Consider the following 20,913-nt stretch of genomic DNA (forward strand, 5'->3'; position numbering starts at 1 on the left):
GCTCTTGCAAATTCATATTCATTACTTCAGTAATACTATCTATCCATCTTAACCTCTGCCACCCCCCTTCTTCTTTTCCCTTCAATCTTTCCCCAACATCAAAGTTTTCTCCAGTGAATCCTGTCTTCGCAATAAATTGCCAAAGTATTTGAGTTTTAGTATTACTATCAATCCTTCCAATGAACAATCTGTGCTTATTTCCTTGAGTATTGACTGAGCTGATTTTTGTGCAGTCCAAGGAACTCTCAACAATATTCACTCACAGCTATGCAATTATTTCATTTATCTAACCCTTAAATATCAAACTCGGAACATTCAGTTGATAGAAATTACATAAAAACATGCCGTAACCATAAAAAATATACAATAGTAAGATGCTACGCTTTGTCAAAAACATAACAATCCATCAGGATAGACAGACTCTGCCATGCACAGCCTATTGGCACTAGCCATTAAAAAAATATCTCAAAACCAGCCATAAAAAGAGCTGAAACTGAAGCTGCTGGACTGGAACCAAGAGTTTGTCTACACACTTAGTCAACTGTCAGGGTGCTAGGGGCTGGTTTAATAGGTCTATTCCTTGCCAGTTAAGGATCAGCGGTGAAAGCTGTCTCTACACTAAAGAAAAAAATGCTCGGATGCACTTCACCAGAATCCTGCGCTTTGTTTCATTAGTGGTTGTAAGAGTGGCCTAATTAAAAATGTAGACATGAAATGAGAACCACGCCATCTGGCGTGACTGGTCCACCATGAGACTCATTTCCGTCACTCCAGATTAACACACCGCTCCCCAGTAGGCTCAAAAAGGAAGGCTTTAGAATTCACTCAATTCAGCAGCTTTGTACTAAATCTTCTACATTGGATAAAAAAAATGTATTTTATGGGTGTACAAAATGCAGCTTTTTTTTTCCTGGAGCTTTTATATTCTGCTCTAGTTTTTATCTTTTGCTGCAGCCTATAAAGCACATGGGAGGGAGTCCACAGTGCCATCTCGGTCAGATGTTTCCTTCACGTAGTGCAGGCTGAGTCTTGTCATCAAGCAGCACACTTGTTTCAAATTCCAATTCCGCCAATCTGAACACATTTTGGGCAGGGAGCCACAGGGAATGTTCTCATGAGCTTTGCATTCCCTCAAGCCAGGGGCAAGATGAGCCTCACACATCTTCAAGAAGCTTTACTGGGCCAGCGGCAGATGTGGCAAATCTCGGTTCTTTGAGTTACTGTCTGGGAAGGGAGACGAAAGAGAAGCAGCGTACCAAGCAAGCGGAAAAAAAAAATTATTTGAAAAGCTAGGTCGTACAAAAACAATCAATGCAAGTCCTTTCATGGTCAAGACCTTTACTAAGATGAGTAAATGTAATCAATTACATTGAGAGAGCTATTTAAAGTCTAAGTAGGTAAGGGGTTGTTAATGAAACTGGCCATCCAATTTTACTTCCTCTCCAGTAGCGTTACCCAACAGAACATCAGTCACCCAGAACCCTGCTCCCCACATGTTATACTGAACGTACAGAATGAATCATGCTGGGCTATCTCATAGGGGAAAATGGAACACTGACTGGAAATTCTTGATTTTTTTATGGAGATTTGATTGATACGTCCAGAAAGTTATACCTCAAAACTTAATTTATGGCTCTGCTGTTCTCCCCTGCCTCGCATACGCGCTGTGAAAAGCAAAAATAAAAGGAAACCACAATAATTTGAATGACATCCTAAAAGGGAGTCAGAGACTAGAGAATGGATAGTGTAATTTCCAAAGTGCTTGCACTGCAGATCACAGTGAAGTACAATCAAAGAGAGAGGACAATCCGACACTCTGGAATGGGAGTCCTTTTTCAAGAGGACTCTTGAATTGGCCACTTGACTGAAAGTGCAGGGGCTATACTTCGGTACCAGACAACACAGGATACCGTATGATGTGAACAATTTAATAATTGATGAGAATCTCCCTTTTCTTTGTGCCTTTGCAGATTTGGAGGACAATATGAAATAATGGATCATAGCAGCAAACTCACATGTTCAAGAGATTGTACAACAGTAAACTGAACTACATACTGTAGCTGGAGTTACAGCAGTCAATTTCTAAACAACAGTCTGAAGTAGACTGAAACTACCCCTTCACTTAATCAGGGCAAGCTCCCTAAAGTAGCCTATTATTCCACAATGAGTAGAATGATACTCTATTTTTTCTTATCAGAGATAAGAACCCATGGTTAAATTATCAATTTAATCAATGGCAGTGAGCCAAAAAAAAAGACAACTAAATGCCTCAGGTAAAGTCAGCATTCATTATCCATCTCACATACAGTACGTTGTAGTTTCTAATCTTTGTAAAATAACATTGTAGAGAAGGCACCAATTGTTCACTTTTGCTGAAAATGTATAAAAATTCAATTTATTTGGTCAACATCCTCAAGCTTCCAGGACTCGCTTCAGTTTATAATTTTCCTCTTTTTAATAGGCTGTCCAGCAGTGGTTACAACACTGAGACAGCTGTGATCTTGAGATTAAAAGGCAAGCAATTTATATGCAAAATAACTTGCGTACCACATTCCTTGCTCTTGCAAAAGTATTGTCTGGGACAGAAATGTACAATAACAAAGACCTGTACGTCTATTAAGCTTGATTTACAGTATCATATTTTCCATTACAGGGTAAATTATACACAGACTAGCTATTGGGGTATTCAGAAGCCCTTGTTGCTTATTAAAATAAAGCAATGTATGCCATAACCACTTGGCACACAGCACACAATACCGTATAACACTGCATGCATTTCAAGTTATTAGCAAAAAAAACGATTTGAGAAAGTGGAAAAACTAAGTCTGGCTCACAGCTCCAACAGTATTAAATGGGCTTGAATGCTACAAAAAAATTCATTTGGAGTCATAAAAACTAGACTACTGTAACCCTTTCCCCGAAGAACAATATAATGCGCTCCATGGAGCTAAACCTCTCAGATACTAAGATAATTATGTCATACTGCAGCTAAGGCAGTGAACTGCAATGCAGTTTAAAATGCAGTAACCAAGTTTCAGTCCTACTTCGCTACACCTCTCTTGTCATTGAAGGAAAGAGAACAGCTTAATTAAATGTTCGCTGCATCTCGCACCAACGATTAAATGCAGATAAAGAAAATCAGCTCTTCAGTCAGCTGTGGCAGCTCTTTAACAACATGCGGAACCAGAAGGTGTCAAAGATGACAGCCAGCTGTACGCTCCTTATACTGCCGCACCCACAGGAACTGCCACACACTGAGCTTTTGTCCAAGTTCACTCGGCGATGGAGGAGCAGCCGACTAAAAAGGGTCATCGCGGGGAAAAGCAACAAGCTCATCTCTGAGGCTGGGCTGGAGAAAAGCCCGATTAACAATGTGCAGTATTCATTCGCGGCGGTAGAAGACTGCAATAAGTCAGATTGGCCTGTAGAAAGGATCAATGACTTTTTTTCAAAATAACAAGAATAAACAGCTTTGTTATGACCAGCGAGTCAGCCGAGAGGAATCTGATTCATAATGCCAAATGGAAGCATGAAGGAAAACTGAATTTGTAGCAAAGCAAGAAAAAAGACGAGTAACTGAATTCTTGCTCTATCGAACATTGTTAGGGAGGTAAAAGTATGTTTAGACGCACTGATGATCCTCTCAAGGCCCAGATGCTGTATCTTTCGAGCTGCCGACTGCACTTTCTGGCTCATGGGAGGTACAGCCACTACGTACTGTAAATAAAAACACAATTAAATAAAATAATAAAACGTTGGAATCACTGTTGAGCAACATGCTTGTCTGCCCTTTATCCCTCTGTCAATTCGAGAGCAATATCTGACCATGTAACACTGCAATTTAATAGAATGTCAGGATTTTTATTTTTCCCTTATCTGAGAATAAAAGGGTATTGAACTACAGCAGTAAATATTTATTTCAAATATCATTTATCAGAAATCATTGGGCTAAGTAAACATATTGTGGCACTGTAATAAGAGCTCAATTATTTTTATTTATGAGCAAATTAAATAAATCTCAGCTTTACAAACTAAAAGGAAGCCTTTCATCATAGCAGTGGCACATGATACTGAAAGGAAATACACAATAGTTAATATATTAGTAGTGCTATGTGCAGCTGAAAGATATCTCTGTTTCATTCATTTGTCAGGATCCCACCACAAAAATCTTTCTTGAAGATCTAACAGCAGTTCTGGTCCAACTTGTAAAACCACCAAGATGCACTGGATATAGCTCCCAATTCTTACAAGAATGAAACAATGTCATTAGAAATGTTTTACAGATTGAGTACAACAGAATGGCCACATTCTGCTCATTCCAATAAATGGTTAGGTTATTAGGAACACTGCGAGTCTCAGAATCAATTTTTATAATTCACAGATTCTCGAGAATAAAGATTAAATGAAACGTTTCTTTAAAAAAACTTTAATGCAACAAGTTTGATTTAACTATTAATATATAAATTGGGTTTTTAAATCATATCTTAATAATGGTTTAAAAAGCATGTACAACTGATATGTTATGGTTGTGACATTATTCAATTTAAATTAATCTGGTTATAAAAAGAAAAATAAAATACAAGTGCATGTGGTGTCCTGCTAGGACATAAGAGTTTAGGAAGAATGAACCCATTGGAAAAACAGTCTGAATTTTTACTTGATAATCAGAATTTTTAATAATCTTAGATCCTGGGACACTGCTTTCAGGTTAAAGTTACCAAGACCATTTTGTCCCAGTTCTCAAGAATCAATGATTAACATGTGAGACTGTTTCTCTTCGGAAAACAGGTCTTTGACATTATAACTTGTTCCCACTTTTGACTTTTATACAGAACCATGTGTGAAACAACACAATAGTTTTGCATGTGTTAGTAAGAGGTTCTGAGCTTCCTTCATTCTAACCACAATCCACAAAAAAGCAATGTATTGTAGCTATATTACTGTAAATAGAAACTGACAGGCCACTATGCTGTCCCAAGTGCAAACAGTACAGTAAACAACTAGCAAAAGTACCTTATAATTATTTTGAAACTGTTTAAAGGAACATTTCCTACCCCAGCAGCTTCTGCTGAGATCCACCTGAAATCAGAAGGCAACGGGACAAATAGGCCAAAACATAAGCAATCTGGCATCTTCACTATAGGAATTTAAAAGCATCTTGAAAAGACAACAATAAGAAATTAGGCTAATTAATGTTTCGTGGTCATGATTATTTCGGTTTTGCTATTTTCTCAGCCTCTGTTCTGCATGTGTAGTGTACTCTTTCAGAATTCACAGACTTCGTTCTGTTTGTGTATTTTTTATGTTTCATTATATGTAGCTGTCCTATTAAGTATAACCTATAGCTCCAATGAGCAATTACTGCTTATGTATAAACACATACTGCTTGCACTTTATAAACAAAATAATATTCTAATATTCTAATTCTATTTTAATTGCACATTCTCCTAGATTTGTTAAAATTAAACCTTATGTATCATAACTGTGTAATATTGCTTTTAATGTAAAACACAGATAGTGTTGTACAGAATGCTATTTTTGCATCAATTAATTCCAGGATTGTTCTCAAACATTCCTCAAAACATACTAGAAAATGGATGACGTGTTCAGAATGACATGGATTAGCATTCAAAGTGGAAAAAGAATAAAACATTTCCCTGGAATTAGCACCATGTTGCCCTTAAAAAATGGAAAGCCACACTGTATTACACACCTTTAACAAAGGCACTTGCTCAAGATGTGATTTGAAAGCAGGTACAAATATGAAACTCCATTTTGTACTCAAACATTAAGTAATGTTTAACAGAGCATTAATGACCCATTTTGAATTGGTTGATTATGACCAGATCATAACTCAGGAATCGTACCACTTGTACATCTATGGTTTTCTATTAAAAAGCAGTTGTAAAAGCTTTGGCTGGTAGCTTTCGGATGTTCAGGAAGCAGTGAGCCACACTACAGTCACAAGTAAAGCTGCACTGTTATCTCACCCACCGGCTTCGTTACGGTCAATCAAGTTGTGTGTCCTATAGAAGTTGAAGCAAAGTAAGCAATTTACAAAGGGTGAATTTTAATAGAGTACTCTTTAAGCAAAACATACTCTAGGCTCAGATATACAATTATGTCGGACCTTGACGATTATTGTTTTAAACGACTGATCTTCAGAATAAATGTACGGTTTTCTAATAAATAATGGGTTACATGCTCACAACAGAAAATGTCCCTTTTCTGAGATCTGTTGTACAACCAAATCCAAACACAGGACAAATGAAGGAATCTCATCTACTATACTGCTATATAATTTTGCAGCGGTTAATTGTCAAATCCCTTAGAGATGTTGTTTTGAAAAAAGAATAGCAGTATGTCCTTAAAAATGGGTTATTCATCTGTACAGTCAAAACAGGTCCGTTTGTTCTTCATGTAGTGTGGAGTGTAGATTTCCTTGTCCAGACATACTATGAAAAATCTTGTTTGAATAGAGCAATTATATTCAAGTAAAAAAATGCATGATTCATTTTTCCAATACAGTATTTGTGTAACATTATTGGACTGATGCTTTTTGATTTTTACTGAGACATTTGAGTGTGGGGAACAACAGAAATCTCAGGTTAACACCCTTAAACCATAGCACACAGCCATGACATTGAGAGTCACTATCTTAAGGTCAGAATTCCTGAAACATGCCTTAATTATTCTCACTGTACCAGTCTGACTACATTTGAGGCAGGGAAGAGGGCAAACAAAAGTCTTGCTGTAACATAATTTCTGTTTCATATGAAAGACAAAGAGTTCTTTAGAAAGAAAGTAATCATCGTGTACAGTTAATATGCTGAAACCAATGGTCAGATAGAGGCAGCAACCACTAGACATATTAAGAGATCCATTGTATAAAGAAAGAATAAATTCTGCCCCAGGTGACATGGTGGTGCAGTGGTTAGCATTGCTGCCTCACAGCTGTGGGGCCCTAGGTTCAATTCCTGGGGTGCTGTCTGCATGGAGTTTCTATGTTATCCTCATGTTCACATGGGTTTCCTCCACATATTCCAGATTCTTCCCAGTCTAAAGACATACTGATAGATTGACTCCTGGGAAAAACTGGCCCTGTTGTGAGTGTGTGTGTCTGTGTCTGCCCCTGTGATTTCTGACCTGTTTGTGCAGGTTATTATACTATAGTGTACATACATCATTATCCTATGGGATCAAAAGGATAAAGCCACGAGTGAATGTTAGAATCTAACAAATGTCAATCAGATTTTATGATAATTTATTCAATTACTGGCAGGACGGAAATAGCACTATACAAGAAGATCCATAATAGCCAAGTCTATGCCGTCTGTAATCAGAAAGGATTTTACTTTGTTCAAAAAGATAAAGACTAAAAACTGAGAACTACTAAATAACAGTATCAATGATTAGATTAATTTAATGCAATAAATTTGATGGTTTAATTTTAACTGCTAAAACCCAACGGGTTTGCAGTTACAAAATAATCTACTGCAATTGGAGCCCTTTTATAAATATCCTGCAATACAGAGGGTAAACCTATGAAAAAAAAAAGATACTCGGCCCATCTTTCAATGTTGCTTTCCATTGTACTGTTTCAGCCAAAAACATGTATCTATTTTTAAATTAAAATATCCCACAGAATGCAAACAGGGAAACAGGCATTGTGCTCCAACAGGATGAGGCAAGGAAATTAAGACACTGACTTCTAAGGAGACTGTGTCCCTTCAGTGTTTTCTGCAGCAGAACTCCCCTGAAATCCTCCTTCAGGAAAGAATCTGCCACGTTAGCATGGAGAAAATAGCATTTTTGGAATTGATTAGCTAATGTTGGAATCATATTATGCATTGACTGCCCAATCTCATGTGTCTGGAAGAGACCCAACACAAAACCACAGGGTTTGCTACTCCAAACCAGGTAATAACTTAAACTACTGAATGCACGCAGGCAAAAGAAAAGCTTCAAGACTTCAACACTACCAAGAAATATCACAAATAGGCATGTGCTTATTGCTAAAAAAGTTAATTTGTCACCGACACTACCTCCTAAACCAAAAAGTATTTCTGACCTTCCTCATAGTTGCGCAGACACGTATAAGGATGTAGAAAAGAGCTTTGCAGGGCCTAAAATAAGAGCCTGATGTCTGTGAAAGCACATATTTGGCACACATCTTGCACTGCAAAGAATTTTTTCAACTGTGTGCTGAAATGCATAAGTTCTCTTTTTCAAATAGAGAAGGCTCACTTTTTGAAAAGCATCCTCACAGACAAAAAACTGAGATTTTGCATTATAAAATGTAGACGTGCAAAAACTCTCGCAACATTTACTTACCGTGTTAAAAAGTTTTTTAAAAAAAGCTAAAAATATAAACGGCAACATTGTGCAAGTTAACCCCACTTCCTTCTCCTACTCACGTGGTCATGCAAGAAGCAAGACAAGTGTTGAAATTTTAATGAAGCCATGCGTAGTTTCAATAGAAGCAACTAAAAAGAACAAACAGACTTTTAAGCTGTATTATGCTTTTCATATACTGCACTGTCAAATTTTCAAGCAAAGGTAGGCTTTAACTTTTTTTCCTGTTCAAGTAAATAATGGGTTCCTGTGAACAGCTCGTGTATTTACCATGCTTTTGCTATACAAGCCCTGGAATAAAAGAAAAACATCGAATAAATTATGCAGTTTTGGTGGAATAAGCAAGACACTCAAAGCTGTCTGTAATAATTCATCAATAAAAATTGTCTGTCCTGATGGAGTTTTCAATTCCAGCTCAATATTAATTTAAGCAGCTGAGAGAATATAAAGGTAACCTATATGGGGTCAAATTGTTTGGCATAGAACTAAGCCATATATTTCAGAATCGTGATAACGTAAAAGCGATATGAATTTAGATCCATCCATTCATTTTCTAGCTGGTTCATCCAATTCAGGGTCGGGGGGTAACTCCTGGTAGGATACACCCTGGATAGGATGTGTATCCTTCACAGGGAAATTTGGATCCTTGTGCTCTTAATATCAGTACATCAGCACATATTTCAAAAAAATATTATCCATTACTGGCAACAAATGTTCAGGCTTGAGTACAAAAAAAGCCAACAGCGAAGAAAGTACATCTTCTGAGTTGCATTACGCAACATGACACGGTCATTGCATCTTTGAAATACTCGTCACAATGCAACAAAAGAGCATGTATAATATTTCAGATACTACTATATGCTAATACTACTACAAAAAATAAAGGCTAGATACCACTGGTCTAGCCTTTATAGTTTCAGTAATACAGCAAACAGCATCTACCTCATTCTGAATGGAGCTGGGTCTTGCACAACTGGCATCCGTTGCACAATGTGCGCAGGACAGGGTTTTAAAGATGGTCTTTAAAGAATGGCTCTGAGGGCAAAACATATTACATTTCTGATCCCTTGAAGGTGAAAACTTCTGTAGGGGCGTTGGCCCACGTTTTTCTGTGTGTGGTGTCCGCAGTGCAACTACAAGGAGGAAATCCCCACCTTCTGTCTTTGTTCCCCTTTTCAAAAGCTCGGTGAGGCGTCTTGCGTCTTGTGCCTGAAGGGTCAGGCGAGTGGAGTGAATAGCCAGGGGTTACGTTTGTCCAGCACCTCCCACTCTCCCTTCTTCACTTACAGTACATTAACAAGATTAGCCTTGGCTGACCCTTTTATGTCAAGTCACTACTGTTGTACATTCCAATGTTCCCCCACCCCACCCCACCACCATGAAAAAAATGCCAGCATCCACCTGAGAACGCAAACAGCATCATTTCACTCTTAATACAATACAGTGGGCACATTCTGTAACTATTGACAGACAATATCAAGCACCATCCTGTAATGCTTTTCTTTCAGCTAACATTTGTTCCTGACACAACTCTCTCTTTCATAAACCAGAAAAAGCCGCAGCGGATATTAATTCTTCATCATTAATTTCATCATTCCACAGATTCTACATGTCTATATCCCCGAGAACAGAAGGACAAAGGACTGCCCACGTGCCCTTCTTTATATCCACAGATTATATCAATCACTATAACTGTTGCATGAAATACCCGGGTATAATGGAGACACAGGGGTCAAACAGCACAGCCTTCATAGGGGCCTGCTGACCCCTGAGACAGTGGGTGTTGTGTAAACATGAAAAGCACCACGCCTGCATCTCCTGCCTGTTGACACAGCAAAAAGGCCCATATTCACAAAGCACCAGTCCCCCAGGATCACTTGGCGTTTATTTAGCAAAAACACTGTATGCGTTATTCAAAACATTCTCCTGTCAGAAGCTCACATTTCTCTGCTTCACTTGCTTAATTTATTGCAATAATATTTACTGTGGCTGACATGATTTAAGAACGATTTAAATTTGGGAATTTAATTTTACACTGCACGGACACTTAGTGCTCCCCTTGGAGATCCACTCAAGCAGAGGTAACGGTACTAAACACTAGGTCCATTGCCATTCTGTTTTTTTTCCCTCTACATTCAAAGGGTGACAGTAAATCTCATCATGCTTAAACAGTTCTTGCTTTTGCATGTTATTGCAGACCATCGTGTTAAACAGCACCCACCTAATCTCCCGTTCCCTCCTCTTAAAACATATTCAATTTACTGACAAAATTTGCTTGAAAATGTATTGAACACAATGTGAAGTTTAACAATGAAGAGCCAACTTCAAACTATGAGAACACTGCACATCACTAACATGTTCAAATCTGAACTCCCCAGAGAGGCCATAACCGTAAAAGGCAACAGGACTCAGACCAGAAATGGACAGTCCTGGTCCTGACGGCACAGTGTGTCTGTACAATTTCTAGGTCTCTTCAAAGTAGCAGCACCTGAGGAGCTGGGAGCAATTCTCTCTACTATCTACCAACTCTATCTCTATCCACCAACTGATGCCTGAAGGCAGACATAACATAATGAGGAACTCTTTTGTCCCAAGATTCAATCACACTACTCAACAAATAAGTTCAGAATAAAGAGTATTGGTTTATGAGCAAGTGCAGTTGGTGATTATGTGCAAAAATGCAGGGGTATTGTGCAATTATAGGGGCTTAGGATGATTGTGGGGAGTTAAACTTACAGTTTCTGTTCATCTATGTGGGTTTCTGTAGGAGTGGCACATAATCACTACGTATGGGTTGATGTCTTTTATGTAATGTTATATTTATTTTTAATGTAATATTTCGATGTGGTGTTTGTATGGTTTTTGTTGTACATTTGTTGTACAGTACATTACAGTGCAGCCACCAGAAGAAAACTAAAGCATTCACAAATAACTTTCATTACCTAAATCTGAACATAGTGTTGGGAAACGTTAAACATTCAAGCCTGCTGCAAAGACCTTTTAGGTTTTAGATAGTTTAGGTAAACTAGTAAATTGTCCCTTTACTCGTATTTAAAAATGATGTGACCGTGAAGACATTGTACTAAAGGGCTGCTGTCAGATTTTAAAAATACCCCATCAATTTCCCTACGGGATTAATAAAGTATTATCTATCTATCAGATTGAACGATTTTACTGCACTGAATCAATTAAGCAATGGCCTGAGGCATTAATACGATGACTCATCATACCTAACATTTCACAAGATCCAGAAATTTCTAATGGTGTGAAATGCCAACGTTATGCAACGGAGTTACCAGTAAAATGTATCATCTAGTATGTTTAAACAAAAAATTAGAATTGCAAATTATTTTCATTAGACCCCCTAGATTTGGAACAGCCAAATTGTGTTTTCCACTACTTGGATCTCAGTTTCTACACAGGACAGAATGAGGACTCTTCCAGCCTGCCCAGCTTTGAGCTGCTCCTCTATTAACTGGATCGTACCGGAGACCAACAGCACCACATGTCTACAAGCAAGCGGGAGGCCGAGAACGGAGAGAGGCAGGGCAGCATAATCCCAACCAGCCCCTCGATTAGTCGATCAGTGACATCATCAAGCTTCTCATCCATCCTTTACTAAAAAGATGCTTTCATTCTGGAAGGAAAGGGGAACAACAGGCCATGACTGTGGAATGCAGTTCACATCTCAGAATGTGCACAGGCAATATAGACACATCATTAATCCTCATCAACATGTCTTTGGAATGTTGGAGGAAACCAAAGCACCAGGAGGAAACCAAAGCAAGTGCAGAGATGGAAATTTCACACGGCAGGCACCAAAATCCAGAACTGAATCACCATGCCACTGTGCCACCTGTTTTTCTCCCTTTTATTGAATTGAAATAAATGCATCATTTAGACAACATAAATGTGAACATCCTAGTAATGGGGCAGCACAATAAATATAACTATACATGGCCATTTTAATACATTGGAAAACAGCTTCCAGGTGGCACAGTGGTTATCATTGCTGCCTCATAGCGCTGGGGCACTGGGTTCAATGCCGTTGTTGGGGCACTGGGGTGCCATCAGTGTGGAATTTGTATGTTCTCCCCATGTTTGGGTGGGTTTCCTCTGATGGTCCAAAAGCATACTGGTAGGTTAATTGACTTCGGGGAAATTTGGCCCTAGCTGTGAGTGTTTGTGATGGACTAGCAGCTTGTCCAGGATATACACTGCCTTGCTCCCCTTATTTGCTGGGGCAGGCTCTGGCTCCCCTGTGACCCTACATGGGATAAAAAGTTTAGAAAATGGATGGATGGAGAAAGCAGTTTTATATGCTTCCATCATTTCCTTTCCGGTGCCCTATGAATGGAATGCATTTTACATAAGTACTTCTATCCCAGCCCAGTTAGCAGGAGTTTTCTCTGTGCTACACTAACTAATTGGTCTAAATACAAATGAGAAGCCATTCAGCAGTTGTCACAATAGGGCCTGCAGTACCAGGTGCAGAGCCATGTCACCAATACCAACAGCCAAGGAGCTGCTGCAATGGGCTAGAAGCTGGTGCTCCAGCTGACATAGATGCCACTGTGTAGACTTCCACAGCAGGTGCCATAGGACTTGTAGTAGTTGTAACTGCTACAGACACCCTGGACCAGGGACATCTCACTGTTATGTTACACTTAAGCTAAGGCGTGAAACAAAGAACTTTGTCAAAATACAACAAGTATGCTTCTATTCACATTGACATCTAAATGTGTGTGAGAATGTATACATACATTGGGCGGAGCGGTGGCACTGTGGCTAAGGATCTGTACCTGTGGCTAGAAGGCTGCCGGTTCAAATCCCACGGCCGGCAGAGGACTCCTACTCTGTTGGGCCCCTGAGCAAGGCCCTTAAACCCAAAAAGACCAATTCCTAATACAAGAAATTGTATATGGCCAGTGCAGTGATCTGATCTGTGAGCTCCATGATACAAACGTTACCTGCCTGAGCTTGTTACATGGAACTAGCTGACTGTGACCCATATTTTACAAGTGAGGGCACATCTGTCAGGAAAGGGTTAGGCTCTCTCCCCATTCAAGGAACTGCAACTCCTGTGACTTGCTGGGTGCTCGCAGGCCTGCAGTGACATCACAGAGAAATGCACCCCTCCCCCCAACAGAACCCTGCTCTCCTGCTAGACTCTTGTTGTTTTTTAAAAGACAGGTAGGCATGTGACAAGAACATGTGTGTGCATCCCAATAAGCTCATTGCTGGCAGAAAAACTATTCTTAAGGTGTATAAAATAGCAGCTCCAAATAAAAAAAAATGAAAGACAATTTCAGCTGAATGACTACTTTAAAAACATTCAGTGAGGTTTGCAAATCGTACTGCTTCTGCTCAAAAAAGCAATAGCTGAGGATTATTACAGGGTGTACAATTCCACATGGCTCTGGCCTGAAACAAAAACGCAGGTACTGCTGCAGATTCGAGAAAACTTTCTTCTCTCTCAACTTCGGAGCAATCCGTTGCTCATCGTTGGCATCATAAATGTAAAATAAGTCATGCTGGCAGCTTCAAACAGACATTGCAGGTGTGCCACTCTGACACTGGACATCAGAGAGATTGCTATGGGTGCCACAACTGGGTGTCCCACATCTTCTCAGCCTCTGGTAGGTACTACATAACAGCAAATACCACAATGATTAAAGCCCACAAACTGCTGCTGATCTGACGAGCTCCGTCAATACAACAAAAACTGTACAGTACAAGAAAAACAGATTTATACAATAATGTGGTTAGAACTTAAGGAGGTTATTTCCCATACCATACACATTTCAGTTGTGCTTACTAACGTGCGCTTGTGAAACCTATTACAAATAATTGGCAGTCCTCAGGGTGGGAAACCTACAATGTGCTTTTTCTTCCCATTTCTTAAGGGAAGAAAACTATTGTAAAGATAAAGAAGTCTCATTTGTAGATGTCATTTTGTAGAGACAACAAAGCCACTTTAACAGACATTGAGTCATATGTAATCCGAAACGGTTCCAAGCATAAAGGTTTTAGGGGCTTTCTTTTAGAAAACCACTCCAAATGTATGCAACTACCAGAATGAGGTATTCATTTCATAAAAGGAGGAGATGAAAGTACCATAAAAACCTTACTTCACCTAATGAAACAGAAAGTAAACAACCACAATTCACATCTGAAATCTGAAATCTTTGTTAATGTTTGCAGTCATGGAAACAACATTCTATATTTTATTGAAAAATGAAAGAAACATAATTGAAATAAGATTCTTCTGACAAAAGCACTAGAAGAAACTACTGTATTACAGACTCCAGAAGAAAATGTTTTGGAAACTAAGCCTACTTGACTTGATATTTGTCATATAATTATTTTATCTGTAGATTCACAGCATAACTGTATGATCAAATTCATGTTATTTTTCATTAAATCAGAATGTAGCAAGAGGTTACATAAATTATTATAATCAATGTTGGAACCAGACTTAATACAGGGGCACTTCAATGAGAATTCTTTAAGACACTTTTTAGTTTCAGTTATTAGTTAAAGCACTCCTGCTCTAGCATAGGTGTAAAAATGAAGACTTCTACATGAACCTTCATAAGAATTTATCTAAATAATGCAACTGTAAAAAACCCATAACACAAGTGCAGGTAGAAGTGTCTGCATTTACCATCAGTATAAACTAGGCTATAATAAATTTAGACCTTGAGCTTATTGTTTGAAACTGTGCAATTGATCACCTGGCCTCCCAATACAATGGTTACTGTTAAGATAGGTAGATACATTATTGATCCCATGAGGGAAATTGCAGTGCAACAGCAGCTTAACACAGACAACACAGCCACAGTGTAACGAATGATACAATAATAATAATACAATACATACAATACAATCAGTACAGTGAGAAGTGCACTAAGAAGAGTTACTCACAGTCCAGAACACACAAAGAACAAACCAGAACAGAACAGTACACAAAAAAGTCGTATTGCACAATATGACTATAAATATAAATGTATTGCACAGGTCCCTGGCTTGTATTGCACAAAAAATGTTGTAAACGGGAAAAGAAAAAGAAGAGATGTATCAGTTTACTGTTCAGTCCAGAAACAGGTCACTGTCAATGTTGCCTCTGCCCAGACGCAAGGTGGATGAGTTGTACAGTCTTATGCCAGAAGGCAAGAATGACCTCCTGTAGCACTCCCTGTCGCACCGCGGATGAATCAAGCTATTGCTGAATGTGCTCTTCATTTCTACAAGCATGTCATAGAGGGGATGGGAGAAGTTGTCCATGATGGCCTCTAGTTTGGACACCATTCTCCTCTCAGCCACTACCTCCAGGGGGGTCCAGGCCAGACCCAATAAAAAAAGCTTGCTCTCCTGATGAGCTTGTTCAGCCTGTTAAAACCCACTGCTCTAATCCCAGAGCCCCAGCATACCACCGCGTAGAAAATGGCGCTCGCCACCACGGACTGATAGAACATATGTAGCGTCTTACTACACACATTGAAGGACCTAAGCCTCCTCAAGAAGTAAAGTCGGCTCTGACCCTTCTTGTAAATGGCCTCGATGTTCTTAGTCCATTCCAGTCTATCGTCGATGTGCACTCCCAGGTACTTGTACGAGTCCACCATCTCCAAGCCACTCCCATGGATGTAGACAGGAGTAGGTTTGACCTTTTTCCTCCTGAAATCTACCACCAGTTCCTTTGTCTTTATTACATTCAATTGCAGGTGGTTCTCCCCACACCACTCCACAAAGCTGCTGACCAGTCCTCTGTACTCCTCCTCCTGCCCACCCTTGATACATCCCGCAATTGCAGAGTCATCTGAGAACTTCTGCAGGCGGCATGACTTTGAGTTGTATTTAAAGTCCGAGGTATAGAGGGTAAAGGATGTAAATTAAACAGTAAAGGATGATATTTAAACCTGGTATAATCCAATAACAAAGCAAAACATTTTAAGTTGGGTAAAGTTAAATCATGGCTCTAAAAACAAAGCACTGCAAAAGTATTTACACCAAAAAAAGACGATGCTAAGTTCTATCATCTAGCCCACCACTATATATCTTAAAAACCATCTCCTTTCTGAGTTTGTAACCCACAGCTTAGACCAAGCCCAAAAAGTATGGTGTAGAATCACACAGATAAAAAAAGAATTAAATCAAAGTATCCAATATCTACCTGATGCTTGCCACTGAAAAGAGGGAGGGACACACTTTGCCACTGAACAGGTGTTTCAGGAAGGATATTTTCATAAGCTTTTTCAGGAAACACGAATTATTTAATTTTGGTTAATTTCTCACCAGAAGCTTTAAACAGGACTTTGTATTCCCCGCTTGGCAAAGCTAACTCTGCAATGAAGGAAGGAATGAGGATTCAGAGAACCATCTGAGCACTGCAAATGAGCCTTGCACTGCAGTAAGGCTTCTTAAATTGGAGAAAGTTGGCAATGACAAGACCTTTCCATTTAATTAAACCTTCAATTGACCCATGATTGTCTGCCATGTACAACCTCTTCCTGCATATCTGAATTAAGCCAGATGGCAAATTGAACATTTTAAAAATAACACTATCAGACTGAAAATAAGTATAGTATTATGGCAACTTTAACCTGTTGTTCAGTAGTGTATAGTAAAGAATTTTATTTTTGTACTACATATCAACATTTGTTCTTCTTGTCCAGATCTGCATCAGTTAGCATTCCTCCTCTTTAGGAACACTGCATACTAATTTCAATACCAAAATGAACACCTATCCTGCACATGTTGTAAAACTGTAAACCATAATTATAGTCATTTAAGCTTTGAAGTAAAAAGCTGGGCTTTACTTCTTTTGTTCTAATGAGAGGCTCAAAATGCATTTACTAAACATTGATCCTGAAGGCAAGCTGCATGCTGTACAGAGGTAAAGAAAAAAAAGGTGACTTTTCAGAAGTCAGAAGAATTCTTTTGTAAAAACTACTGGCATGTTAAAGCGTCCTGATTTTTTCACGTTTGATAGCACTGATAGTATCACAAAGACATAACTCATGGTACCCATAGGAAAATACATTAAAATGTTCAAAAACCTTTTAATTACAGTGACGGTCTTGAATTTCTTCTTTATCCTTTAAAAGGACTGTGGGTCTTTGCTTTCATGAAATAGATTAAATACTAATCAAACAACATAATCACGTTTACACAAATGGAAAAAAAGGCTTCCCATAACCACACATTCTGCTTTACATATGGAACAACCACTCATACAGTATAGGAAAATCAGTTGCTTTAGCGTCACAGAGCTTCGTGCTTTTAAAATCAGATTGTACCCCTACTACAGGTATATGACTTCAAGCACCTTTCATGATTCACTTTCCTAAAGGGTGTCGTATAAAACTTCTAAATAGCCTGATTTCAAGTTTAGTGGTTTCATTGAAAACCACTAAAGTTTTGTACTTTGACCAAAAAAATGGTTTTAAAACTGTACTTCTGATATGTGCAAGGAATGCAACTGTAAATGAATACTACACACACATCAAATACGACATAGTACAGTACTGTAAGTCTACACCTGTCGGCAGGGATGGGATAACTTCAAGTACTATCACTTTCAACATATCCGTCTATATGAACGTCAGAAGATACAAGATTTCCAAAAAATAAACAAGGAACTAAAGATTCTTTATTACTTACATTTTAAGTTTCCACTTAATGGAACAACTTGGTAAACAAAGAGGCTGCACTAGCTCCTGACAGCGTATTGACAATCTAACATTGAGCTATGAAGCTTGTGTCTGGAGATGCACAAATCTCAGACTTCACAGATTCCTTTCTTCTACAGTACACCAAGCATTATACTTCGGGACAAAATGACGCACAGTGATTAAAGCAAATGAAAATACAAGCATGCTCAACCACTTCTTGCATATTTTCCCCGATTTTAGACTTTCAAACTGTAGATGCGTATGGGAAATGGACTAAAGCTATAAAGTCATTTTACAGTACATATTAACTGAAAGAAATGCAAGTACCGCCACTGCACAAGCAAAATGGCATTAGTTGGAAAAGTGCGGCGATCTACAGCCACCACGCACGGGACCTAGAAATCACGACACGGTACAGACAGCTGTAGATTGATGTGTTGTAGAAGTAAATTTCATCTCTTACTTTTCAGGGCTTGAATAAGCGCTTTCCCGTCTTTGATCAGCTCCTTGATGAACTTGTTAGTCTTCTCCAGTTCCAGCTCATGAGATTTCAATCTCTCTCGAAATTGTGGACTATCTAAATGACAGTCACTAAACTCCAAAGCGGGCAGTCCCATGTTTCTTCCGAAGCAACAGCACGAACAATGCGAGTACGAAGAAATCTTGGACTGATGGAGCGAAATCCAAGCACCGGAGCAATAAAAAAGCAAAACGATAAACGTCCACCAAGTTCTTGGAGGGAACTGCTATCCTATACTGCTATCCAATGCCCATGTAGTTTTAATTTAAAACTAAAACCCATAAAATAAATTAAAATAAAAAAATAATTTAGGACATTTCTTTCATTAAAACGAAGTAATGCAAGCGCGATAACTGTCAAGGATCCACAGATCCAGCAAACTACTGGGCATTTCCAATGACAAAGTCATGCTTTCAAAAAATGTCCCGCGGTAGTTGCGGAATCTTCTCCAGGTTTTTAACAGCAGCCCACCAGCGCTGTTACAGCGTCCGCACCAACCTACCCTGAAACATTTAATCTAATGATGGACGAACATTGCAACCAATCGCGTAGACATATTCGGAACAGTTACCACAAGCTTGTTGCCCTATCCGTTATCATTCAAGGGAGTGGAAAGAAAGGTTGGTTGGTCGAGAGATCTGACGCATTTTACGGGCGGTGTAAATCGAACGTCACTTTACATTTTAAAGGGGAATCACAGATTTCTCTTTCAGCTTTAATTTCTTAATTTATTTCGTAAATTTCGCTGTTTTGTTCGACTCCTTAATTCTGTCGCGTTAATATATCGCCCTAGAACAGTGGTTCGGTCTCTGAACTAATCACGGGAGAATAAAGTGTTAAAATCTCTTTAAATTCTAAAAGTAGCAAAGAGTTTCATTTGCTTTATTTTCAATACTTGCATAGTATAATACTAAATTATGGCTTATTTAATACCATGATTTTACAGTAACAGGAAACTAAACATCACATTCGTCATTTGAATATCCAAAAAGTCCAAAGACCTTTGTATGCCCCTAACATTTTACCTTAACATAATTAACTTAATAAACTTATGGCTTGAATGTTTTATCAGGATCCAGAAGTACTTTACATATAGGAAGGGAGTTCATACACCAGTGAAGGGCAGCGACCATCTAACAGATAAGTGACAGCAGCCCCACTGCAGAGATCAGGTGGTTAAGTGAGGAATTGCTTCACCACTTAGTTAAGTGCGGTCAGGCTGTGCACGCCGCTAGTGGAATTCACCAGGACTCAGCTTAACACCACTACTGCTATGGACAATTCCATGGGATCTTTAATGATCAGATAGTTAGGACATCTCATCTATACACCGTACCTCCTATTGAATAGTCCATCCATCCCAGTACAGGCCCAGCCTTGCTTAATAAAGGATGGATCAGGCTAGAAGATGGAAATACTACTTTAGTAACTTACACAGCAGAGTGGACAAAGGTATGAATCATGATATATGTGAACTTTACATCCAATTCAATATAAATCAGCCAGCCCTTTGCTGCTCCAGCAACAACCTGTTTGTCTGTAATAGTCATTGATACCAGTACTGGCTAGGCCTTCCTTTGCTTCTGAGATCTGACAAGATCAGGCTGCTAGGTGATGACATTGCTGTGAAACACTGGATTCAGTTTGGTGTTTCCCTGAGGAGGATAGAGGAACTACTGTACCACATCAGTGCAAAAGAAGGGAAAAAACAAAAGGAAAAAAATGTCAGGCTAATTCCTCTTGAGAAAACAAATTGTCACTTTTATTTAATTTCAAAATAAACTGCTTCAGTCAAAGGTCAAAATGTGCAACAAAATTCACTGCTACTGACAGTTTTTCAGAAAGGAATATGCAAATGAAAAGTAAATTTCGGTAAGTCCGAGGACTCACAGTTCATCTTACAGATGCAATGTATTCTTAATTAATTTACCGATAATGAGGCTGTTTGGTTCTGATAAAATAGTCCTATTGCTAATAACAAATTTGAGGCTAATAGTTTGTGAGAGTACACAAATGTTTTGCTGCACAAATGCTTGACTGTTTGTCCAGCTAATACAGATAATCCTTTAGCAGTAGCTAAAATGTCTGATTTGCTAATGACATGTTATTCCTCAACTTTAATCAAGTCTTTATGCCATTCATCTGTGAATTACACTACTTTGTTCATATGGACACAAAATCTAAATGAAAAAAAAGACATTCCACAATTTGGACTAATGACACAGTATGCATAAAACTGGACAGTTTGGTTTTCTTCAAGTTAGTAAGCACTTGTTACTTTTAAGACCTTTAGACAGAAGTCTGCCAGTCATAGGATAGGTCAGTCTTTTGTTATTCAAACTTTATTCATTTGAGCACATA

The 20,913-nt window shown here is 38.7% G+C and overlaps 1 protein-coding gene across 2 annotated transcripts in view; it reads right to left on the minus strand.

The window, feature by feature from the left end:
• The window catches only part of LOC148820999 (rho GTPase-activating protein 26-like), an 85,950-nt gene extending 66,799 nt beyond the window's left edge, over positions 1-19,151 (minus strand). For both annotated transcript variants that reach the window (XM_088932250.1, XM_088932249.1), the window contains exon 1: positions 18,496-19,151. In XM_088932250.1, the coding sequence (XP_088788376.1) occupies positions 18,496-18,649 (154 nt within the window). In that variant the 5' untranslated portion in view covers positions 18,650-19,151. The remainder of the gene's footprint in view (positions 1-18,495) is intronic.
• Between the last annotated feature and the right edge of the window lie 1,762 nt (positions 19,152-20,913).

The sequence above is a fragment of the Atractosteus spatula genome, chromosome 14 (genome assembly GCF_055471065.1).
Source record: "Atractosteus spatula isolate fAtrSpa1 chromosome 14, fAtrSpa1.hap1, whole genome shotgun sequence".
Lineage (NCBI taxonomy): Eukaryota > Metazoa > Chordata > Actinopteri > Semionotiformes > Lepisosteidae > Atractosteus > Atractosteus spatula.